At 43.4% G+C, this 22,209-nt stretch overlaps 1 protein-coding gene and 1 pseudogene across 1 annotated transcript in view; both read left to right on the forward strand.

Moving 5' to 3' along the window:
• LOC104394598 overlaps window positions 1–22,209 on the forward strand; it is a gene marked incomplete at its 5' end in the record, with an annotated part of 82,560 nt that overhangs the window by 52,607 nt on the left and 7,744 nt on the right. Inside the window, 4 exons of the mRNA XM_010004211.1 lie at window positions 5,144–5,362; window positions 8,798–8,908; window positions 20,037–20,058; window positions 21,229–21,267. Coding sequence (XP_010002513.1) covers window positions 5,144–5,362; window positions 8,798–8,908; window positions 20,037–20,058; window positions 21,229–21,267 — 391 coding nt within the window. The remainder of the gene's footprint in view (window positions 1–5,143; window positions 5,363–8,797; window positions 8,909–20,036; window positions 20,059–21,228; window positions 21,268–22,209) is intronic.
• LOC104394597 lies at window positions 14,120–15,514 on the forward strand (annotated as a pseudogene).

Raw genomic sequence — 22,209 nt, forward strand, 5'->3', positions numbered from 1 at the left:
TCACATGGTTTTTCTGAGTCTTCACTAGCAGTAAGGAGGTTCTAAGACAAAATTAGTCTCTGAACCCATTCAGCTGCTGATGTACCATTTGGTTAGAAACTCTGTTTTTGTGTTGCATGGGATGCAGAACAGTGAAAATGCAAATCAGGCTCTTCTCCTAAAGCAGCCACGATCTTTTGAGGGGTTTTTTTTGCTTATGTTTCACCTTTGTGTTTGCTTTTTATCTCAGTGAAAACTAGACCAGCCTGTTCAATAAGGGTATGAAGCAGCATGTCAGTCAGCAGCCTGGAAAGCAAATGGCAGTGAGGCATCAGGGTGGACTCTGTTTGAAGAAGGGCCTGTTCTCCCAAGCTCCTAGTTGAGTCCAGATGAATTAGAGCACACCTCAGCTCTGTGAATTCCCAGGGTTTATAGGTTGGAAAAGATGACTGCGTTCAGTCTGACCTAGTGTAACAAAGACCATAGAAACTCAACATTCTGTTCTGAGTGTGTTTTTCAGCAAAGCAACTGCTCAACAAAATCCAATCAACTACAACCTTTGTGTTGTTATTACAGGGTAATTTTTTTTAATGACAAAATTGAGGCTTTTTTCTTGTTCATTTGTCTAGAGTTTAATTACAATTTGGGTGCTGGATTGATGGCTGCTTTAATTTCTGATTCCCACCAAGGTCTAGGGTTATGAACACATCACAGAATCATCCTGGTTGGAAAGGACCTTGAAGATGATCAAGTCCAACCATAACCTAAATCCACGAACTATAACCTAAACTACCCATTCAAGTGCTTAAATCATGTCCCTAAGCACCACATCTAAGAAAGCAGGGTTTTTTTAGTTATTATGCCTGAAAGATGAAACAAGCAAAGAAAACCAGAAGCAAGGTTTACTTCCAGCTAGTGCTAGTGCTTCACAGCATCCTCTTAGGTTTTTTTCTTGAGAGGTTCCTTGACCTCTGCATTTAGGTCTATGTTTTAATCACTTAAAGAGTTTTTTCTGAACCCTCTCTAGTCTTCCAGCATCACTTTGTGAACTGGGAATATCAAAATTAGATGTAGTTTAGCAGGGGAGGCTTTCAGAGCAGTGGCAGTACAGCCTCCTTCCTTGTGGTGGCCATTTGCTGATGTAGGTATCTCCATGGCCACAGAGTCCATTTTTGAGATCTCAGTGATGCACTGGGAGTTGATGTTCATGTGTCCACTGCCAGAGCTGCTGATCATTCCCAGAATGGGATCTCTGTGATTTTGGTTCCAATATTATTCAAGATTGGAAGTAGAAAATGAGGAAATCTGGCAGGAATCTTAGGATGGTGAAGGTTGGAAGGGACCTTAAAGCTCATCAGGTTCCAACCCCACTGCTATGAGCAGGGACACCTCCCAGCAGCCCAGGCTGCACAATCCTCATCCAACCTGCCCTTGAACACTTCCAGGGAGGGGACAGCCACAGCCTCCCTGGGAATCCCTGCTAGATAATAATTTTCCTTTCCATCTAAGGAAGAGTGCCAGGAAATCTGCTGGCAGGGCTCCTGTTGTACCCCAACCCACTTTCAGAGAGAACCTGAAAATGTATGGGGTATCAGCTTAGAGGCAACCTCATTAAAATGCTCTCCATGCCTGCTTTTGCCTCAGCTTTGCTGCTTTTCTTCTCCTTTTTCTCCCTCCCTCTCTTTTATCTCTTCAAAAGCTTTTAAATATTTAAATTGGCAAAATCCTGGGGAATTCTTTCCTGGCTTTAGGGTAGAGGTAAGTGTCAGCTTACTAAAGGAAGGAAAGGAGTGAAATGAGAGTTTTGTGGCTTGACATCTGAAGTTAATGAGTTTTCACTAGCACGTGGGTGAACTTCAAGAGATTTGGTTCAGCTCAGGTTCTTAACCAAATCTGAAAATAAATTCCTTCTGGAATTCCTTCCTGGAGTTCTGATCTTTCAAAGGATGGCTCCACAGGACACAGTAGCAATGGTTGTCCCCTCAATGGGAAGAGATTGCCAAGAGTCACAACCAGCCTTCTGGCAGCCAGCAATCTGCCCTGGATCCTAGCAGAAAAGAGATGGAGAGGAGAAAGGATCATTTAATAAACTGGATGTGATGGGAGAAAGGTTAGAAAGTTAGAGATGGAGCCCCCTGTTTTAAGAACTTAATTAGCAATAAGGAATATTAATTTAGCCACGCTAGGTGTTCAAAAGTTTCCTGATGGATAGATACAGCAGAGAGAACTGTACCAACAGCCCAGGTTCAGCACATGGATTCTGCCAGTTGATTTTAACACAAGTTGCACAAGTACCATGTACTGCAAGATACCTGTGGCTTTTCTGAAATGGGCTTTTTGGGAACAACCCTGCTGTGTTCCTGCTTTTCAAACACAGTGGAGGCCTTGAGTCTTAGCAGTTTGTGTTAAACCTGTCACTGTTTAGAAGCAATAATCTGTGCAGCTCTTTTAGGGAAATGGGGTGGGTTGGGGAGGAGAGTGGCCTGTTCTCCTTGGCTGCTGGGACACAAGTACCAGTGGTGACATATCCTGGTTGGTGCTGGCAGCACTGGGGTCCCAGAGGTGCTCAGCTTTAGATGGGAGCTGGGAGGGAAGGACAGGCTGGACAGCTAATTCCCACCAGCAGCTGCACTAAGTCACACTTGGGACCAGCTACAGAGCAGCATTCCCACAAGGAGCAAACCACACTGAGCCAAAGGAGATGCTTGAGGCTCCCAGAGCCCCCCCTGGCCAGTGTTGCTCCAATGTCATGTCGTGTCCCATAGTCTGAAATGAAGAGATAAAGGAGGTGCAGAGTGCTCTGGATGTGCTGGATTAACAGATTGTGCTGTACTCACTACCAGGCTACCTCACATCCAGAAGTCCCACCCGAGTAGCCCAATCCCATGTTTTCCAAAGCCAAGATTCAGAAGTCATGGACATAAGAGCCACACTGTGCTCCTCAGTGCCAGCTGGGGGAACTCATGTCCCCAAGATAGCCTGATTTGTCCCTGTCCTGTACTTGGTAAGACTAATACACAACAAGAGATCCATACTTTTCCTTCAGGCTGTTGTGACTACTACCTGACATTTCTATTCATCAGGAATCTGCCTGGTGACACCAAAAAATGGCTCTGAATAGTCACTGTGCTTTGTTATTTCTTCCCTCTACCATCAACTCCTGCAAAATGTTCAGGCCACGTAGATAATTTTTACAGACTGAAATGATCAGCCTCCTGTTCTACCTTTTATGTGAAGGATTTATGGGAGCATAAACCAGTCGAATCCAGAAAATATCTCCTGCATGTACTAAGTGGAAAAGGTCCAGCATGAAAAAGAAAATGCTTACCCTGCCTGAATATTTTGTACCGTGTGTCATGTTTCATCGCGGAGTAAACGCACACGGTTGAGCTATAAATGTGTTAAAATGGGGTTTGTCAAGAAAAATGCAAAGAGCTGGTGGAAACCTCCCCAAGATGATGTGCTGTCCTGCCCTGCTGTCCTCCCACCCAGCCAGGGGACATGGAGCAGCCACCAGTGCCATCTAGTGCACAGCTCCAAAGTCCCAGCTCCCCTCACACCAGGAACTGTCTCTGCAGGTCTTGGTGAAAATAAGATTTATTTGCTCAAACACCCAGAAAACGTTTTGCAGGAGAAATCATGGGATTAGGGAAGTGATTCCTCAAAATGCCTTGGGATGCTTGGTGTGCTTGTGGGGCTGGGAGGGAGCAGGCTGCACTGGGAGGTCAGTCTCAGGGAAGCAGCACCACATCATTGTCCAGCTGAGCTGCATGTGTGATGAGCCAGGGAGTATGTGACACACACAGAGTGTGTCCTCCTGAGTGCCACAAAACCCGGGGACAAACAGTGCTGTGAGGGTGTGTCAGCACGTTCCTTTGAGAGGGAATCAGTTGCAAGAAACCAACACCCTTTAGGAAGGGGTCTTTTAGGAGTGTAAGTTCTGCCTCATGATCAAGCTAAGGAAATAAGAGCTATTTCAGACTTTCTTTAGACACCCAGAGTTTCTACAGAATTCCTTTCAGAAACTTTGAGCTGTTGGGGTTGGGTTTTTTTTGTGGGTGTTTTGTTTTGTTGTTTGTTTTTATTTTTAATCGTTGTGGGTTTTTTTCATCTTTCTCTAGAAGAACCAGGGGGTTCCAGGTCTGGGGTTCTGCTGTAGACAAGAGCCAGCAGGATCCTCCTTCATCCTAATGGGTTTCTCCTACTTCTGTCCCTGTAACTGTAGCCTTTGGCTTGTCAGCTTGGGAGACAGTCAATCCTCACTTGAAAGATGATCCAATAGTTTTTATTTCCCTTTGGAAAGTGAAGACCAGTATATTTTTTTTTTTCAAATCCAGCCTGAGCAAAAATATGTTTTTCTAACTTCTTAAGTAAATTTCTGTCACAAACACACTGCTTGCTGTCAAAAAGTCACCCAAGAGAAAATTCTCAGTCATATGGAAATGAGAGGATTTGATTAGGATTTCTATCTGGCTCCTGACTGCCAATTGTCAGGCCAGATACTGAGCCTCTTCCCCTCCATTTGCTTTTCAGGCACCATTCCAGTTACCATGTGCTTGGGAACTGTGTTGTTCCAAGCTGCCCTCACAGGTGATGCCCACTGGGAAGATGGACATTATTATAGGTTGCAAGCACTGACAGGTTAATTGCTGAGCTAATTACCCTGCTTGTGCCTTGGAGCTACCTCTGTGGTAATGGTGTGCCTTGCAGGCCAACTGGAAGGCAGTGTTATTCTGATGGCTGTGTTGGTCCTGCCATTCCTGATGCTAGTCAAGATTGTTTTGTTGTCTGGCAGTGTTTGGAGACATCCTGAAGTTTAAATTCCAGTTTGTTTGAAGCATTTAGTGCTTTTCCTTTAGAAGAGGTGTGAAACTCCAGAAGGAATGGCCTCATCTTCTCAAGAAAAGGAAGAGGAGAATGTTTTGGCCCTAGAAATCAGAATAAGCTTCAGCTGACCTCTCATTTACAGCACTCAGAGTGTGTCCTGGCACTAAGTACACTGGAGTTATCACTGACAAAGGGATTACAGAGAATTACTAATATTCTTCAGCAGATAAAGAAGAGGTCTGTGCTTTATCAGAGAGCGGTTATTAACCCCGCTGCGCAGTAACTCCGACACCGCTCGTCAGCTCGGCTGTAACAGTTTTCCTTTGTGCCACTGAAGGTTCCTGGATGGCAAACTGCTGGATATCAACAAGGAGTTTCAGCCCTACCTGGGGCAGGGGGGACGCATCCTGGAGATCCGCACCCCGGACGTGGTTGCCAACGTCAAGAAGCAGGCACAGGCCGTCGGCTTCACGGAAGGCGCCCTGCTGGCCCTGGCTGTCATCATCATCCTCTGCTGCATGCCTGCCATCCTCATTGTCATGGTCAGCTACAGGCAGTAAGTATCCTCCTCCTCCTCATGTTGTAGTAGGGCTCCTACATTTCTTTGCAGAGCTGCTTGGGAAATTATCCCTCGTTGCAAGGAAATGAGTGTCCAGGGGAACGGTTCTAATTGCCCCCTCAGCACCAGAGCTGGTCGGTGCTTGGTGTGGGCTGTGCATGAAAAAGGAAGATGCATGGCAAGTACATCTTGCTGTGTTCTCTGGAGTTGTGGGGCACGTGTCAAATCACAAGCTCAAAAGCCAGGTGTCTGAAACACAAGTGTAGGATCGGAGCAGAATTCCACACCAAAAAAAAAAGAGTAAAAATATGCTAGTCCAATAAATCAAACCAAAATCAGATTGTGCAGCTCAGGAAGAGTAAGAGGACTCAACTTTTTCTGCTTAAATCCTGAAGTGCTTCCAGTTATTTCCCCCCCCTAGCTGTATGCTTCTTAATTGCAAATGTTGCATGAGGACTTGATTTTGTCTCATTTTCACAGTATCTAAAGCAGCACACACCACAGAGAACCTTCTAGATATTTCCACTCACCTCTTACAGACTCAAGAGGTTTAAGTAAATTGGGCTAACAGACTAATTAAAGGATCAACATCACTAACAAGTTCCTCCCAACTAAGCCTTTTCAGGTCCACTCATGTTTAAAATCAATCTATTTGGACTCAAAGGCTGTATATTTATTCTTTTATTTGTTCTCATGATAGATTCCTAATTCCATGTGCATGCTTTGAGCACTCAGGATTACCAACCACTACAAAATAAAAAATTCTGTGCATCTTCCCCAGTAAATGGCTATAATCAGCCTCTCTATATATATTGGTCTGTATCTCCTTGTCTTTCTATCTTCACTTTAAAAACTGGTGAGCTGGAATGTAATATTTCATTACCATGGAAAACCTCTGCTCCCCAAGACCACATAAGAAGATGTTCCCAGAGCCCTGCTGGATGTTTAAGTGGTGATGATCTTGGAGGTGTCTTCCAGCCAGGGACATTCTGTGATTTAACAAGTGTATCTGGCATGCAAAGCCAGCAGCCTGCCTGAGAGACCTCTCCTTAGTGGCACCAGGAAAACAGCCAAGGATATAACCACAGTTAATACACAGTCTTGACATTATATTTGCATCCCAGTATCTCCAAACATTTTGGGGCAAAGGAAAAAATAATTTTAAAGGAGTTTGAAAGGGCTTGGAAAACTTCATTGCCATTAGGTTGACAGTGATCTCAAAGCTGCTTGACTTCTCCCCAAATCCTGTATAAAATGTGCTTCCAGTGAAGCACCACTGAACCAGCCCCACCTGCAATTACTTGTTGTTGGTATTTGAAGTGCCTGTTTCTTTAAGAAATCTAATAGCACTATTTTTCTTTGCCATCTCTTAGATTAGCCAACAACTACAAATCTCTCTTAAGAGCTTTCAGGAATCTGCTTAACTTCCTTTCATCAAAATGTCATTTTTTTGTTGTCTGGAAATATTACCTGGATTTATAGCAGATCAATGTGACTAAATTGTACTTTCACCAAAAAATGTGTCGCCAAAGAAAAGAAGAGGAATTTTAGTGTTCATATCAACATGAAAAGCCTTGGGTTTGCATTACAGCCTTTTTTCTCCATTTCAAGAGGAGTTTCAGTGTTTTCCCTGATAAGGTTGTGGCAAAGCAGGTGCTCCAGTCTGTCACTGAGAGTGGAGATTATAGCAGGATAAATGTAACTGTCATACTCTCAGCACATGAGATGGAAATGGTAAGATTTCCTCATTGTTAAAACTGTTTCCGTGCAGTAGGTCCATTTTTCAGTGCTTTCCAGATCAGCCATCAGCTTAATAAATTTTGTAAAAGTAATAGTTACTGAAGCCTAATTTTAATTTATAAAATCATCAAAGTGTGCAGCTCAGGGCCAAACTTGTGACTTGTAAACAAGCCAGAAACTGTCATTCTTCTTTTCTGTTAAGATTGTGTCTTTGGAATGCACTACCCAGTACCAACCCATAAGGTAACTCATGTATTATTTACTAATTGCAAAGGACCAGTATCTTCTAAACAGCAACCAAAAATCATACTCCATTATTAAAGATGTTTTCTGTAACATTCTTAAAACATGTTAAAATGAGAAAGCAGTTATAAAAATGCATCCCTAGTAGCTTACTAGAAATGCCATGAGGAATCTTCATGTTTTCTTGTCTTCTCTTCAGTGTGTGGCAGGGAGATGTTCCTTGAAAGCCCAGGCAGTTTTCCCCCTGTCACTCATTCTGTGCTGACTGCAGAGTTGTTTCCAGTCTCACAAACAGCAACTAAACACTATTCAGCTTTGGGTATCACAATCCTTTAAAGATGTCACTAATCCTGTAATTCTATGTGTGGAATAATTAAGCAGCATCTAGTTTATTACTCCTATTAAGTTCACTGCTTAGGACAACCATTGCAAACAGAATTAATTTACCTGTCTTTTTATCTCTTTATCTTTTTTTTTTTTTTTTTTTTTTTTTAATTTTGCGTAACAAACCAGATTCAAAGAGTAAGTACTTATTTCAGCTTTGTTTTAAACAGCTTGCCTAGGACTCCTGCCAGCCTCCTAGCCTTTATTTTTAAGACAGGGATACTTTGCATTCAGTAAGAGTAATACCACGTGTGCTGAGGTGAAGAGTGACCCCTGCTCAGAGTAGGTCACTGTTGCATGCTTGTGCTCCTCAAACATACTGTGGTTCATGTTGTCACCTGCTCCCTGCAGAGGGAAAAGTCAATATTCCCATCTGTGTGGCATCCCACAAGCAGGCAAGTGGGTGTCAGGGTAGAGTGGAGAGAGAGAGACTTCCCTGGGAAGGGATCAAGTATTGACCACCCTCCAAACCAGAGGAGAGATGGGTCAGTCCTGGCACCTCCCTGAGGAGCAGGAAGGACTGTGGGCTTTGCTTCCTAGAGAGAAAGTAGAAATTTGTTTCACAGTGAAAATGATTGTTTCAGGGAATCTCTTGGCACAGAAATTTCTCAGCCAAGTTTGATGTTGTAAGTGATAACTTAAGCTTTGCCAGGGACATTTTTTGGTGTGTTTTTAAAATTATAATTTCTTGGCATTTAAAAGACTTGACCAAAGCACTTGTTCTCTCCACTACTTGCCTTGGGCAGCCAGGACAGAGAACTCCTGCTGAGAGCAGAGTCAGATTACTGATGACATGATTTCCTGGGAAGTAGCTGCCATGGCAGTGCCAAGCTGCTGATGTGGACGTTTCTGTCCCCTGGGCTTGCACCAAGACAGCACAAGTAAGAGGAGGGCTGAAAAAGGCAGGAAAAGATGATCAGGTTTATTAGTTTGAATAAGGCAAAACGCAGGGATGTTTTTAAAAACTGCAGGGGAAAAAACATAGCAAAGTTTACATCTTGGTTTAGGTTGGGGTAGAGAGTGTTTCTAACCAGTGTTTCTCCCTCCCTGCCTGGCTCCCCGAAGGCGACAGGCTGAGTGTGCAAAGACTGCCAGGATCCAGATGGCTTTACCAGCAGGGAAACCAGCCAGCACTGCTGCCAACAACCTCTACGAAGAGCTGGGCGACAGCACCATGTGAGTATTCCTCGTGCTCCATCACTCACATCCCTAGTGACCAAAGCCATCACTCACTTCCCAGGGATAGTGCTTCATGCAGGCTGTCTCAAAAAGGCTTTTCTTCAGGAAAGGGTCTTGCCCCAGCACTTGGAGTTCTCAAACATCCACCAAAGAAGTAGAAAGACTCTCTTTACAGAGGAAAAACCGATTCAACCTGCTAATTGGGATTTCTTGTAGGGTGTAAGGGAATCTTTTAACAGGTACTAGGCAAAAAAAACAGGGTGGAACAGGTTTTTTTTCAACAGCCTCTAGCTGACCATTGCTTCCTGGGTGAGCCAGGGCTGGGCTCCTGTAGGGCCTTTCCAAATCCAGGCCAGAAAGCCACAGATTTCAAAGCTGTTGGCTAAACACAACCTATGAAATTGCTGCCCCAAAGCCCCCATTTTCTGTAGTAAGAAATGTTCTTTTCTGTTCTAAATTTTGAAATGGCTTGAATATTGAAATTGAAGAGAAAGGAACTCTCAACCACTGGCAGTCCAGTGAATGTATCTTTCACTTACACATATGCTTGTAAAATAATACTAGTACAAAGATCCCTACCTTTTCATGCTTCTGTAAATTAGAAATTTATGGACTCCTAGAGCAATTGAACTCACAGTGTGAGGATATTACAGCATGGAACAGCCAATTAATATTTGTATCATCCTGGGGAGTTGTGTTGATAAGCTCACCACACTGAACTCAGCTGTGGTGTTTGTATTTTTAAAGCAAGAAAGAGCATGAATGTGTTTGGAGACAGGTGAGAACTGAGCTGCTGGTGGTGCTGAGGGTTGCCCAACTTCTGCTCTGTTTGCAGTCACTCTTTGTTTTGCTCAGAAAGTTGACATTTTGCAGCTGCTGTGGCTGAGTTTCTGACCAGTTCAGGAGGCAGGGCAGGATATGTGTTCCTGCTGCCCTCAAGACCTGTCTGGATGCCTTTCTGAGTCACCTGCCCTATTTTTGGTCCTGCTGTAGCAGGGGGGTTGGACTCGGTGATCTTCAGAAGTTCCTTCCAACCCTTGACATTCTGTGATTCCCTGGGTAAACAGGAGCTGTGCTTGAAGTGAGAACAGCTTCTAACTTCTGAATTTCCTCCCCTGCCTTTACCTTTGGGAAGTGTCACTGCTGGGGCAGGAAGGGAGGAAAATCCTGTTTGAAAGTAGCACTTGGTCCTGTTTCTGAAGGTGAGCCCTTCTGCTCTGAAGCACAGGAAATCACATCTGCACACTTGGGCATTCAGTGAGGTGCCCTGCTGGAGGGAAGTCCCCTTGCTTTTGTGTTTAGCTGCATCTCTACTGAAATTAACCATTTGCTTCTGCTAATTTGACTGGCAGTGATATAAAGCTGATGACCTGTGGGAACTGAATGTGGGTTCATCTACCTCCTGTAGTGATGAACACCTTCTGCCAAGCCCAGGACAAGGCTCGTCCTGCTGGGTTTTAGCCTGCAAATATTTTTTTTAGGTTGCAGTTTTAGTACCACAGCATAAAGGTGCAGACGTACAGATTGGCCATATTGACTCTGAGGCTCAATTTATGCTAATTTTGACTAAAATCAGTTTTCATTGTACTGAAAAAGATGCCATATTTGGAATATCTTCTTTCTCTCAGATGTCTTTGCAAACAGCTAAGATTTACTCATATCCATCATGCTAAGGAACTGGTTAAACATAAACTAGTAAAAAACCTTACAAGGTGAATGAATATCCTTAGGTTTTTAAACACAGTAACATACTTGAATAAAAATAATTACAGATTATCTTTTTTTTTAACCTAGAAAATATCTGATTTCAAGGCACTGGTATACCTTAAGTCATTATCATTTGGGAAATACTATTTATTAACACTTTCCATAAATTTTAATACAATAGTTCATGTGTTTAGTTGTCCTAAGACAGTCATCTTCCATTTGCAGTGCTGCCTTGTGTCTTGTTTGCTTTATTTGGTGTTTCTAGCAACTGAAATGGAACTAAGCTCTTTAGTTTTAAACCTGCCTTGTCTCATAATTTTCATTTTTCTCTGTCTTTGGATACGTAGGCATCAGTAAGTAAGCTCATTTCATTGTCTTATCATTTGTAGATACTAGAAACAGTAGTTAATCTTCCTGTCAGTAATTCCCATTAAACCTTGCAATCTGAAGCTCATTTGTCCATTGATCAAGTACAGGAAAGACATTTACTGTGAAGCTTCAATACTTCTATGCTTCTTTACCCTTTTCTTGGAAGTGGAGATGAAGTGTGATTGCTGAACTTGAATGCTATTATTTCTAAAGCCAAATAGTCCTCCTGCCTTAAAAAAAACCAACCAGCAAAACCAACACTGAGCACAGGAGGTTGTTTTCAGTTCAAAACCTCACAGCTGGAGACAAGCAAAAGCTTTCTTGTCTGCCATTGCAGATCCTTGCAAGGCAGATACTTCTAATTTGCAGAAATGTGCTTCAAACTGGTGAGCTGATGTATCTTATTGATTAAAATACCTGTACATCAAGAGAAAAAGATGGCAGGATAACCTGATCCTTGAGAAGCTGCACATCCATGTGAAGAGAGGAAGGCACTGAGAAGCTTTTGAAATAATCTCCTCCAGTAGCACAAAGGTGGTATCATCTTGCATGAGCCCTCTGCTAGAGGGTTTCCTTCAAGTTCAGAATCATTAATTTCTCTCACCTCTAAATGGCTGGAGGGTGCCTGAGCAACCTCCAAACATGCTGCTTTAGAACTAGTTGGAAGTCAGTTACTTTTCCCACTGTGACATTCTGTCCAGAAGCCTGAGGCTTTGGGGGAACTGCAGTGCCTGGGGAGAATTTACCCACTGGTGAAACCCCTGGGGGCTTTGCTGGTCGTGTTCACAGTGGGACAGTGATCCCTGCAGCTGTGCAGTGGTTCTTCCCATCGGCCTGCTCAGGTCCCTGTCACCAGGAGGAAGCTGGAGTTTCTCGGAGGGGGACCTCCTAGTCAAAACAAGAAACTAAATTAAGAAGCAGGTATGTTTCATCACTAAATGCAGTCCTCCCAAAGGTGCTGGGGGGCTTCTACATATTCAGTCAGTTAGAGGAGATGTATCTTAATTCAGTCCTCTCCTGTATCTAGTTATGTAAAGCTTGCTTCCAGTTTTGCTAGGGAATATTTGACCACCAGAGGTGATATGGTAATATTTTCTGAGGTGTGGAAAAAAACCAAACACACCAAAAAAGAGAGAACAATCTGACCAAGAGGTATAAGCCCTCATCTACCACCATTCACATAATGATGTAAAAAATCATATTTTCTCTTATTCCTTTTGTTAGCAAAGCCCAACCCTTTATCTAAAATCAAAATAATACCTCTCAAATTTTGCTGGAGACAAGACTTAGGATTTTGAACTGAGCAGGTTTTGTGAAAACACTGAACAGCTCCCAGTCTATAAAATATGTTTATAAGGTATTTTTTATTTTTGTGGGTATGTGTCATTGCTACTCCTGCTGTAGTGCAGCTGCAGTTCCCTAACTGCACAACTGGCAAGTTTTAAGTGTAACATTCCAAGTGGGCGGTATCAGTGCTAGGCAGAGGTAGCAAAGCTGGAAGTGGATTGTACACAAGTGGGACAGAATCTTTATACCCCATTTCTACCATGATGTCCCCTTATGTCATCGTAGTCTCACCAGAGCCTGCCTTAATAATTTAAAATTTAATATTTCTGAGAGCTTTTTAGAGTAGGTGTCCTTGATAAAGCTGGGGTTGGTTGGTTGGTTTGGGGTTTAGTTCCCAAAAATCTGCACATGGCAGTGATGGAAGTGCGTCTTGATTCTGTCTTGTTGCTAATGTGGGTCATATTTTCTTTGAAGGGATAAGGGGTTTGGTTTTAGCTCTATCTGATGTTGGTCAGTATCTTAAATTTGCTGGAAGGAATTTAGTTTATTTTCAGGCTAGGGTAAGCATTTTTCAGGAAGAAATTCTTCCCTGTGAGGGTGGTGAGAGCCTGGCCCAGGTTGCCCAGAGAAGCTGTGGCTGCCCCATCCCTGGCAGTGTTGAAGGGCAGGTTGGATGGGGCTTGGAGCAACCTGGGCTGGTGGGAGGTGTCCCTGCCCATGGCAGGAGGCTGGAACTTGATGATCTTGAAGGTCCCTTCCAACCCAAACCAGTCTGGGATTCTATGATTATTTAAAATAGGGCTCTGAGGGCACACTTTTTTAGCTGGCAGTTTGAGGATATTGATTTTAAATTACTGCTTATCTTAAATCCACTCAGAAGCTTGTAGTTTTAAAAAATATTTGAGGAAAAGTGGCTTAATGGGGCACTCAGAGGTGCTGGATGAATTCCAGAAAATAGTGAGTCATCCCACTTTTGGGGTAGAAATCCAGTGTAATCCAACTGCAGGGTTTTTTCCACTCGGATGAAAGTGATGCAGAGATTAAATTCATGCACGTATTGATATTTCTATGCCAATAAGTGTGTTGGAAAGGCAAGAGCCACTGCCCAGCTTGGCAATTCTTCATGTGTCAGTGTCAGAAGGATGCTCTGAGTACTCTCTGCATCTCAGCTGAGTGGCTTCAGCTCCTGTTGTTGGTCTCTCAGAGAGCCTGCAGGGCTGTGCTCGGGTGCACCCCTCACACCTGTGGGGCTGTCATCTCAGGCTCCCCATGGGGCTGGACCCAATTCTGCTGCTGTGTGTGACCCATGGCCAGTTCTTACAAGGCAGTGCCTCATCATCCCTGTGTTTTATAGAACAGCAGAGTTTGGATGTACAGCTTTAACTTCCACCTGGTGGGGGTGTGCAGCAGGGCCCCATGCCACTGCCATTTGAGGGATGAAGCCACAACTCAGCATTCCTGCAGGACACACACCATGATTCTGTGCTCTCTCTCAGACCAATCACATCACATGACAATGCAGTGTTGATGTTTTGTGTCACAGGGTGGGCAGGGAACAGCATTGACAAATGCTTTTTAAATCCAACCATTTTTTTTAAGAGGTTAACTTGGTTTTGAAGCTGAAAACTTGCTTTGAATTTTCTTCCCCTTCAAGTCCTTCTCCCCTCCCCTAGAGAAGATATCAAAGTAAATGTCTTGCCCAGTGTAAATATGCTCTTTCTGTTGGATAGTAGTAGTTTGCTAGATGTAATGCCTCTGATTCATGTCATACTCTCTTTTTTTCTCTTTCATAAGTACCTATGTCCATGCATGTTTCCTCACATGTGATTGTCTTCTTTTCTTTCAAGTCTTTTTCTTCTCTACCATTTCCAACAAAGCAGGGGAAAAAAGTCAGTCTTAGAAGAAGGAGACCGTCAGAGAGTTATAAGCAGCTTTGCTTCCCGTGCTATTGAGGCCCACAAGCAATCTAGTATCAATGGATCCCTGAAAAACAACCTCCCTAAATCTTCAAGTAACATTACTTTTTTGTCTGATGAGAACCCGTTAACTACTCAGAACCCGTTATACGTGGAAGGTCTCCCTCCAAGTCCTGCTGCTTCTGGGTTCCTGCGGAGAAGAAACGACCCTCTAGATACTCTCTCTCCTTCAAGCCTCCTCTGGAGAGATGCCTCCCTGGGAGGCAGCCACCGTGCGTGGACAGTGCCAGCTCACGTCACCAGGAGACACACACCCGCTTCTCTGAGCAGGCCAGTGATCATGGACCCCATCCAGTGGCAACAGGAAAGACTGGAAGCAGAAGAGGAAGGAGCTGAAAATCAACAGGGTGATGTTGATATCAGCAGCCCACTGCTGCAAAAAATCAGTGGGCCCAAGTTAACGGTGAAGGAGAAGGCCAGGCAGTTTGAGCAGCAGGCTCTGCAGGAATCGAAGCCGGTGAAATCTCCTGACATGAGGTCCATCCGATCGTCCAGCATCTGTTTCCCAGAAGGAGAGAACATGCAGGAGCAGTCTCCTAAGAGTGCGGTTCCTTCTCCTTGCCTTCGCTCTTCTCCTCTGTCCTCTCCAACACCTTGTGCTGAAGTGGTGGAACCAGAGGCCTCCACAGTCCCCTCTGTGATCATCACTCACCATGACTACCCTGAAGAACTTTCTCCTCCACCCACTCGCAAACCAACGCCTCCGTCTTCTAGGATAAAGAAACCAGTTTGCCAAAGTTTTCTAGCTCCTGAGACCAAAGAAGTAGAAAGCATTCCAGACCCACCTAAAATCCCCCCACCCCCACCTCCACAGTTGCCACCTCCACTTCCAGTACCACCTCCATCCCCTCCCCTCTTGCCACCACATCCTCAGCCTCCACCCCCAGTTTCTCTTTCTTCTTCTTCATCTTCCCTTAGCACCCAGCACCTCTCCCCTGCCAAACATTCCAAATCCCCTGCCAAACAGCCAGCTGTACCACCCCCGGCCCCCGTGCCAGAGCCTCCTCCCCCCAGGGAGCTGAAAGGCATTCTTAAAAACATCCCCAATTTAGCCGCCATTGAAAAGTCTGTGGCCAACATGTACAGCCAAATAGACAAAAACCACATTCTGCCCAAGCACGTTGCTAAGCTCAAACCAGCTGCAACACCAGAGCTGCCAACCCCAGAAGCTGGGGCTGAGCACAACCAGCAGAACGGCAGCCTGAGCTGTGTTGTTGTGGAGGAGTTGGAGAAACGCTTCCCGTCTCAGTCGACAGCGCTGTGATAGTGACAGCTGGATGTTCTCTGCTTGTAACGTTCTGAGCGAGGTGGCTCTAATGCAGCACATGATATCTGCCTCAGACTCTAGAAATTCAGACTTTCTCCCTTTCTCTGCACTACTCATTCAGTCCTAACCTCAAAATTGAGAGATGTTGTCTTTCCTGGTCATTCAGCAATTTGTAATGTGTAATAATTCAACTAGTTGTTCTCTCAGAGCTACATCTTCTTGTTCCATGATGCTTGTCCTTAGTGTGGTTACCAGAAACCCTTGGGGAAAACTGTCCATTTTTACCCAAGGATCTGTCCTAGCCAGCAGAGGGCTTGATACCGCTTTATGTTAAGCAGCCTTCTCTGTAGGTGATATCAGTAAGCAGAGTGATTTTTCTGCAGCTGTAACTGGAACCTCTTGCTTTGGCCATAAAATGTCCCCCCTGGGAGGAACCTTAGTGGCCAGTGTTGGATGTCAGAGGAAGCAAGAACCAGTAGTGAGCAGACTGAGCAGCCACCAGCCTGTCGTGTTCCCAGGAGATGAGGCAGAGCTCTGCCATGCTTCCCCTCACCTCACCTCACCTCTGCATCTCTGAGTCAGAAGGGTTTTCACTTGCTTTGTCACTGAACCTGGCTGTCTTCCCTCCTCTCACCTATGTTCTGCCTTCCATTGTGTTTTTTTTATATTGTCACTGCATGGTAAAAGTTTTTATTTTGTCAATTTCTTCAATGTACCAAGTGTTTATTTGTTTTTTTTTTTATTTGGCATGTGCACCTTTTGTGTCTCTCTGTCGAATTTCCATGCTAGTTTGCCATGATCTTTACAGCTGAAACATCTCATTTATCCTAAATTGTAATAAAGTCACTCTGATCAGTGTCATCAAGTGAAGATTTTTCAAGTACTTGTAAAAATCCATGCAATGTGGATTTACTTACTGGCTTTTTTGCTCATAGTCATCTAAAGCAGACTTTTATACTAAATATGTCAATGATAATAAATTAGCTTGTCCTTTGCAAGCAATGGTAAGTAAATGCAATTATGGCATTTCAAGGAATGTAAGTTTGGTTCAACTGGCAAGTTTCCCTTTAGTCTCTTGCCAAAACTCAAAGTATCTTTCTTAGTAGGAGCATTTAAAAAAATCTCTTGGGAAGGGCAGATACTTCCCAATCAGGAAAAACTAAAGCCACAGTTTCGTATCAAATGAGGTAATTCTGAGCAAAAAGGTAATGAATGATCAGACTGTTTTGTCAGCATTTCCATGGTGCTTGGCTTTTTCTCTTTTCTCCTTTTTGTTTGTTTTTTATATCTGCAGTTAGGACATTACGGATGCGTCAGCTGGAGACTGGTGAAGGTAGTTTCTCTTTCTTTGTCCCAGAGTCAAACTCCAAATCCATCACACATGTTTTGCTGATGCATTAGAATTTTTCCTCACTGAAAGCTCCTGGTGGGCTCGCTTGTAGCTCCTAGAAGTAGCTACATGTGTGAGGGGAAGGAGGATCAATCAGAGAAGGTTTGCAGTGAAGGAATCTGTACCATTTAGGAGATGCACACATGTAGGACACCTGCTGATGATGCTGGGGTTTCCCAGAATGGCACTGCTGCAGCACCAGCAGCAAACTGTCAGTCAGCAGCTATTAGGTAGAGAAACTTTGAAGAGTTAAAGAGCCAGTATCAGAAGATTACTTACAGAAGATGACTGTACTTGCTTCTGTGTGTCTGCCATGGTCCACACCTGGAGACCCCAGGATGGTGGAAAGTGCCTAGTGATGAGCATGAGAAATTACTGAGCATGTTCAGAGTGGATCAACCCTGAAGACAGAGATTTGAATTCAAATACCCAAATCCCACTTTAGAGCTTGCAGACCCATAACAGGTGATTTTGTGAAGTTAATTACATCAGTAAAGACATATTAGACAAATAAGACCTCATTTTGCAGTGTGTTGTGTCATGCAAAGCTGCAGATGTTTAGTAATTACAGCATAAAGTCCGAAGACTTTATTTGGCTGCAGTTATTTGTGTCTTTCCTTAAGCAGAAAGAACTGACACCACACAGGAACTTCTTTTTAAATATTTAGTTTCATCAGTCTCAAAGAGTCTGGGGGGCTCATGGTAATCAGCTCTTTGCTAATGAGGAACACCTACTTCCTCATTCTGGAAACTTTTGAGTTGGAATGTTGACAAAACCTAGTTTCATTTTGTCTGGAATGAATGCAACCTTTGTTCTCCTCCTGTTTTGTTCAAAGAGCCTTTGTTAAAAAAAAAGTCATTGTATTAGGCTACAACAGCACCAGTAGCCTGAATTTTTAACCTAACTGACTATAAGTCTGTCCCATTGAGATGTCTGGAGGCTGCTGCTCTTCTGCATCATGTAATGCTGTGAAGTATTACATCCACGTTACGAAGAAATTGAGCATCTATAAGCAGCTTACTGACCTCTATTCAGGCTGTTTGATGTGGTTAGTTAGGGTCAGATGTGACCCTGGGTGTATCTCTTACCCTTTCATCTTCAGCCTGACAGCTGAGCAGGAGCAGAGCTCCATCAGGGGTGAGCAGTTCTTGTTGCAGAGCTGACACTGAGCAGTAGTAGTGATGGTTGGACTGGAGGATCTTAAAGGTCTTTTCCAACTAGAACAATTATGCGATTACTCAGCTGCTTTCCAGATTCTTTCTCCTCAGTTCCAGCTTTGAGCTTCAGGAAGCCTTTATTTGCAGAGTCAGGTCAAAGTGATGAGCAGTGGCCTCCTCTGAGTAGGATCTGTAGTGTCTGGGGTTCCTGATGATTTGCTTTTGAGGTGAAAAAGCCTGCTGGGCTGTCAGCAATGGGGAAACCTGTTGCTTTAGGCCAATCACAGTTCCTTGAGCCTGTGTTAGCAATGCCAGCCTGAGAAAGGTCAGCACGTTGTGTCCACATAAATTCATTCTTGTTTTGTCTCTCACATCAAGTAGCAGCAGCAAACACATCATCACAGGCACTATGGCCTTGCTTCCCCTTCTGCACTGAAGATTTCTCTCTGACTGCCTGCAGTGAAGTCTGGCTGATAATGTGTATCCAGAAGCAGTTCCTCCCTCCCTGGAGAGCTTTAATTCCTTCGTGGAGACAAATGATGTTGTTTAGACCTTTGGTTATTTGTCAGAATAGATCCTTGTGCTGTATTGAGTGAATGGGTCTTTTGTCTTTTGGGGGCTTTTCTTTTTTGCTAATCATGGCCACACAAAACTATCAGAGAAGTATAAGCATCTCTCAAAACACAGAGTGGTGCTAATTTGAAGAAATATGAATTCCAAATTACTTGTGTTATCTTTTAAATCTGCAATCTAGTGACTACTCAAGAGCAATTAAGAGTAAGAGGCTTATACACCTTCTATGCAACACAAAGTCTTCTTTATCTGATTGTTGTAGGTGCCATGGAAACTAAACACAGTGCTCCTCAAGTGGGCTTTGAGAAGACCCTGATCATCTTTGGATGATAAATCTTCATTTCAGTTGTTCTTTAGTTTTATATTATATCAGCAACAGCATTGATTTAATGCTGATAATCAATTCCATGTGCTGAATGTTAATAGAAAAGGACTTTCTACTCTATGTTATTTACTCAAGCATAATTAAAAGTTTCACTAGACTGCTGTTTTTGTACTAGGTTAAGTTCAACATCATTCAAGCATTTGCCCTTAAAAAAAAACCAAACCAAAACAAAAAATTAAAAAAGTCCAGACGTATCCTTAATAATAATGCAAATACCTAAATTGCTGTTCCCTAGTTTTGTTTAGACCATTTTTCTGGCACAAAATGTGAAAAGAGAAAACTTGATAGATATAAATGCATTTGTCATGTACTTATGGCTCCAAGAAAATTAATTGAAACAACAAACAATTTCCCATTAGTTCAGAAGCACAAAGCCTGTGGCAAAGTAATCATAGATAGCAAACATCATTTTAACTCCTCCCTGCAGAGGAAATGGTAGGAAATGTGCAATATTATTAAGAACATTGTTAAATAAAATTAGTAATAGAACCTCCAAGCCAATTTCTAACAAGTCCTGAGTGGTCATGGAAAGTCCAGAAGTAGAAGAGAAACAGTTTCATGGCTTAAGCAGATGTGTGAAGTAACAGCCTCTTTGCAGATGGTCTCTGTAGGTCTCTGAGCCAACAGAGAAGGTGACTGGGCTGGACCTCTCAGGAGAAGGCAAGGAAAACTGAATACACACTCTGCTTCTCTCCCTTTGCTGAGTCCCACTGGGTGCACTGGCTCTCTGGCTTGTGGGGATTGGGGATTTCTTCTCATTCATTTGCAACCTAAAGCAAAAAAAGATCCCACAGATTGACTAGCCTTACTCATGCAATGAATCGTATGCCCAGAGCAAGTCTGAAGAAAAACATATTGTGCTTTGTAGATATGTATTTCTTTGCTTGCTAGTAGTATTTCTAATCCCATTCTCTTTTCACCTCTCTCCAGAAAGAATGGCAATGTGCATCCTTGTGTAGTCTCAGAGAAGTGTACTAATTTCTATCTTTTTTCTCTCTTTTTCTGACTCACAGGCGAGGATACGCACAGCAAGAGGTAAGGCTTTTGCATTTAAGGTATGAATTACATCAACATACTCTTCCCATGCTGCTTGTTTTGGGAAATCCATGGCTACTGGATGTTTTAAAGGCCAGAAACAGAAAGTGGTTCAAAAAACTCAGAAGGCATAGAATTCCTAGGGAATGGTGACTACCATGCCACCAAATTAAACTCCAGGCTAGGAGGTTGCTTGACAAACTTCCAAAAACAGTTTCCCAGGGAATTCCTTCTGTGCTTGTGTTTTCTAATGACATTGCTTAATCATCTGCTGCTGTTCACTGCTGTGGGCCTGGGCTACACAGCCCTTCCTGCAGTGTAGCCTCTTCCTGCAGCATCTTTTTTCTCCAGCAATGAGTAGCACGAGGAGTTTCCTTCAGAAAGCTGATCCATTTAATAATTGGAAAGATTTCCAAAATACCTTCAGTCATCAAGGCTGATGCTGCTGAGAGCTGGGTCAGTTTTACTCATCTTAAGATGTGCCTCTGGAGCCTACTGCTCCCTATTCAGTAGTGTTTCTAAATTGAAAGCTTTCTTCTGGGATTGTTCTTCCCTTTGCAGACCTGATTTGTCTCTCTTAATTCAGGCATAGAACTTCCCCATCTCTCAGTGTTTGGTTTTGGCCAAGAAACTTGACCAGTGTCACCAGCTTTTAGGAGGAGTGTGGAGAGAATGGCACTGATTTTCCTGAGTAAATCTGAGCCTAATTTTCAAAACAGCAAGTGAAGTATTGCAGTAGAAGCTTGTGTAAGAAATCAAGTTATTTCAGGTTTTTAATAACCGAATCACAGACTTCACTACAGATCACTACAGATTCACTTTCTACCTGTTTTGTCTGCCACTGTCTCCACCACAGACCACACAATAGCTCTCTGGGCTCTCACAGAAGTTCTTGAATTCAATAAATAATTTAGAGAATCAACACAGAAACTGAGAATTTGATTTCATATTAGGCAAAAGAAATAGTGGACTGTAAAGTGATTTTAGTACATTAGGTGCTTAGCAGTGTCCTGCTTCTCACTGAGTGTGGGAGTAGCCAGGTGACTGCTCTACAAAAGGCTCTCCAGCACCTGTGTTTTTAGGACTCCTTGTCAACCTTATTTCAAACACAAATGACCTGCCCTTTAATTGTTGCTGCCTCATTAACCCCTTTCTAATTTTCTTTTGTAGCAACAACAGTTGCTGAGACCTTCTCTTCTCAGACCAGAGGTAGCACTATTTTTGGTTTCTTAAATAGTCTATAACTTCATTGATGGCTTATATATAATTTCCTAATAAAAAACTTAGTCATAGCTAACTTCTTCCCCCCGACTCCTTAAGATGAAAAGTCAAGTCCTAAAATAATTACCCCATTTATGTTGTTAGAATTAAATGCCTGAAATTTGCTGTATCTTGGTATTTTCCCCTTGAGCATCTTTCTTTTGCTGCCATGGACTTCATCACACAGCCTGAAAGCTTCATGTCCAGACCCCCAGACAGAAAGATTTCCCTGCTGCCCAACCACAATCTATTTTTTTTCAGCTGTCAATTGGCTGATAATTGATTATTGCACCTAGAGATGAACTGAGCAGTCAGCCTGCCAAGGTCATGGAACCACTTGCACACTGCCAAGGCAGCTCTGGATTATCAGCCAAGTACTTTCTGCTGCAAATCTTTTAGAGCCAATGACATTTCCAGAATAAGCAGTAGGGCAAATTTTCTGAGATGTGGCTCCTGATGGTACAGAATGGTGATTGTTTCTGCAGTCATTAGAAGTCACTACAATGAGATGCTCTGACACAGCTTCACTGGACAGGAGAAGAACCTCTAGGAAGCTGTGAGACAAAGATGATGTGAAGTCCTTTGCCAAAACCCAAGCCCTGCTGCTCTGCATCGATTTCAGTAGTTCCCCCAGAGTAGCCTAACCCCAGTGTGTGAGAGGAGTTAAGAGCACTCTGGCACTTTTGTGGGACACAGATCAGTACTTCACTTAGTGCAAGGCTGCTCATGATTGTTGATGGTTGAGAAAACAGAAAGAAACAGACCTGGAAAACGGTGTGAGTAAAATAGCCCTGCCCTTTCAATGCAGCATTTTCCTTTGAGAGAAAGACAAGAAGTGACAGGGTATTTGCTGGGGGTCCAGGTTACTGAGACAGTCCCCACCCCAGAGCA

The sequence above is a fragment of the Chaetura pelagica genome, unplaced genomic scaffold (genome assembly GCF_000747805.2).
Source record: "Chaetura pelagica isolate M959 unplaced genomic scaffold, ChaPel_1.0 scaffold1248, whole genome shotgun sequence".
NCBI lineage: Eukaryota > Metazoa > Chordata > Aves > Apodiformes > Apodidae > Chaetura > Chaetura pelagica.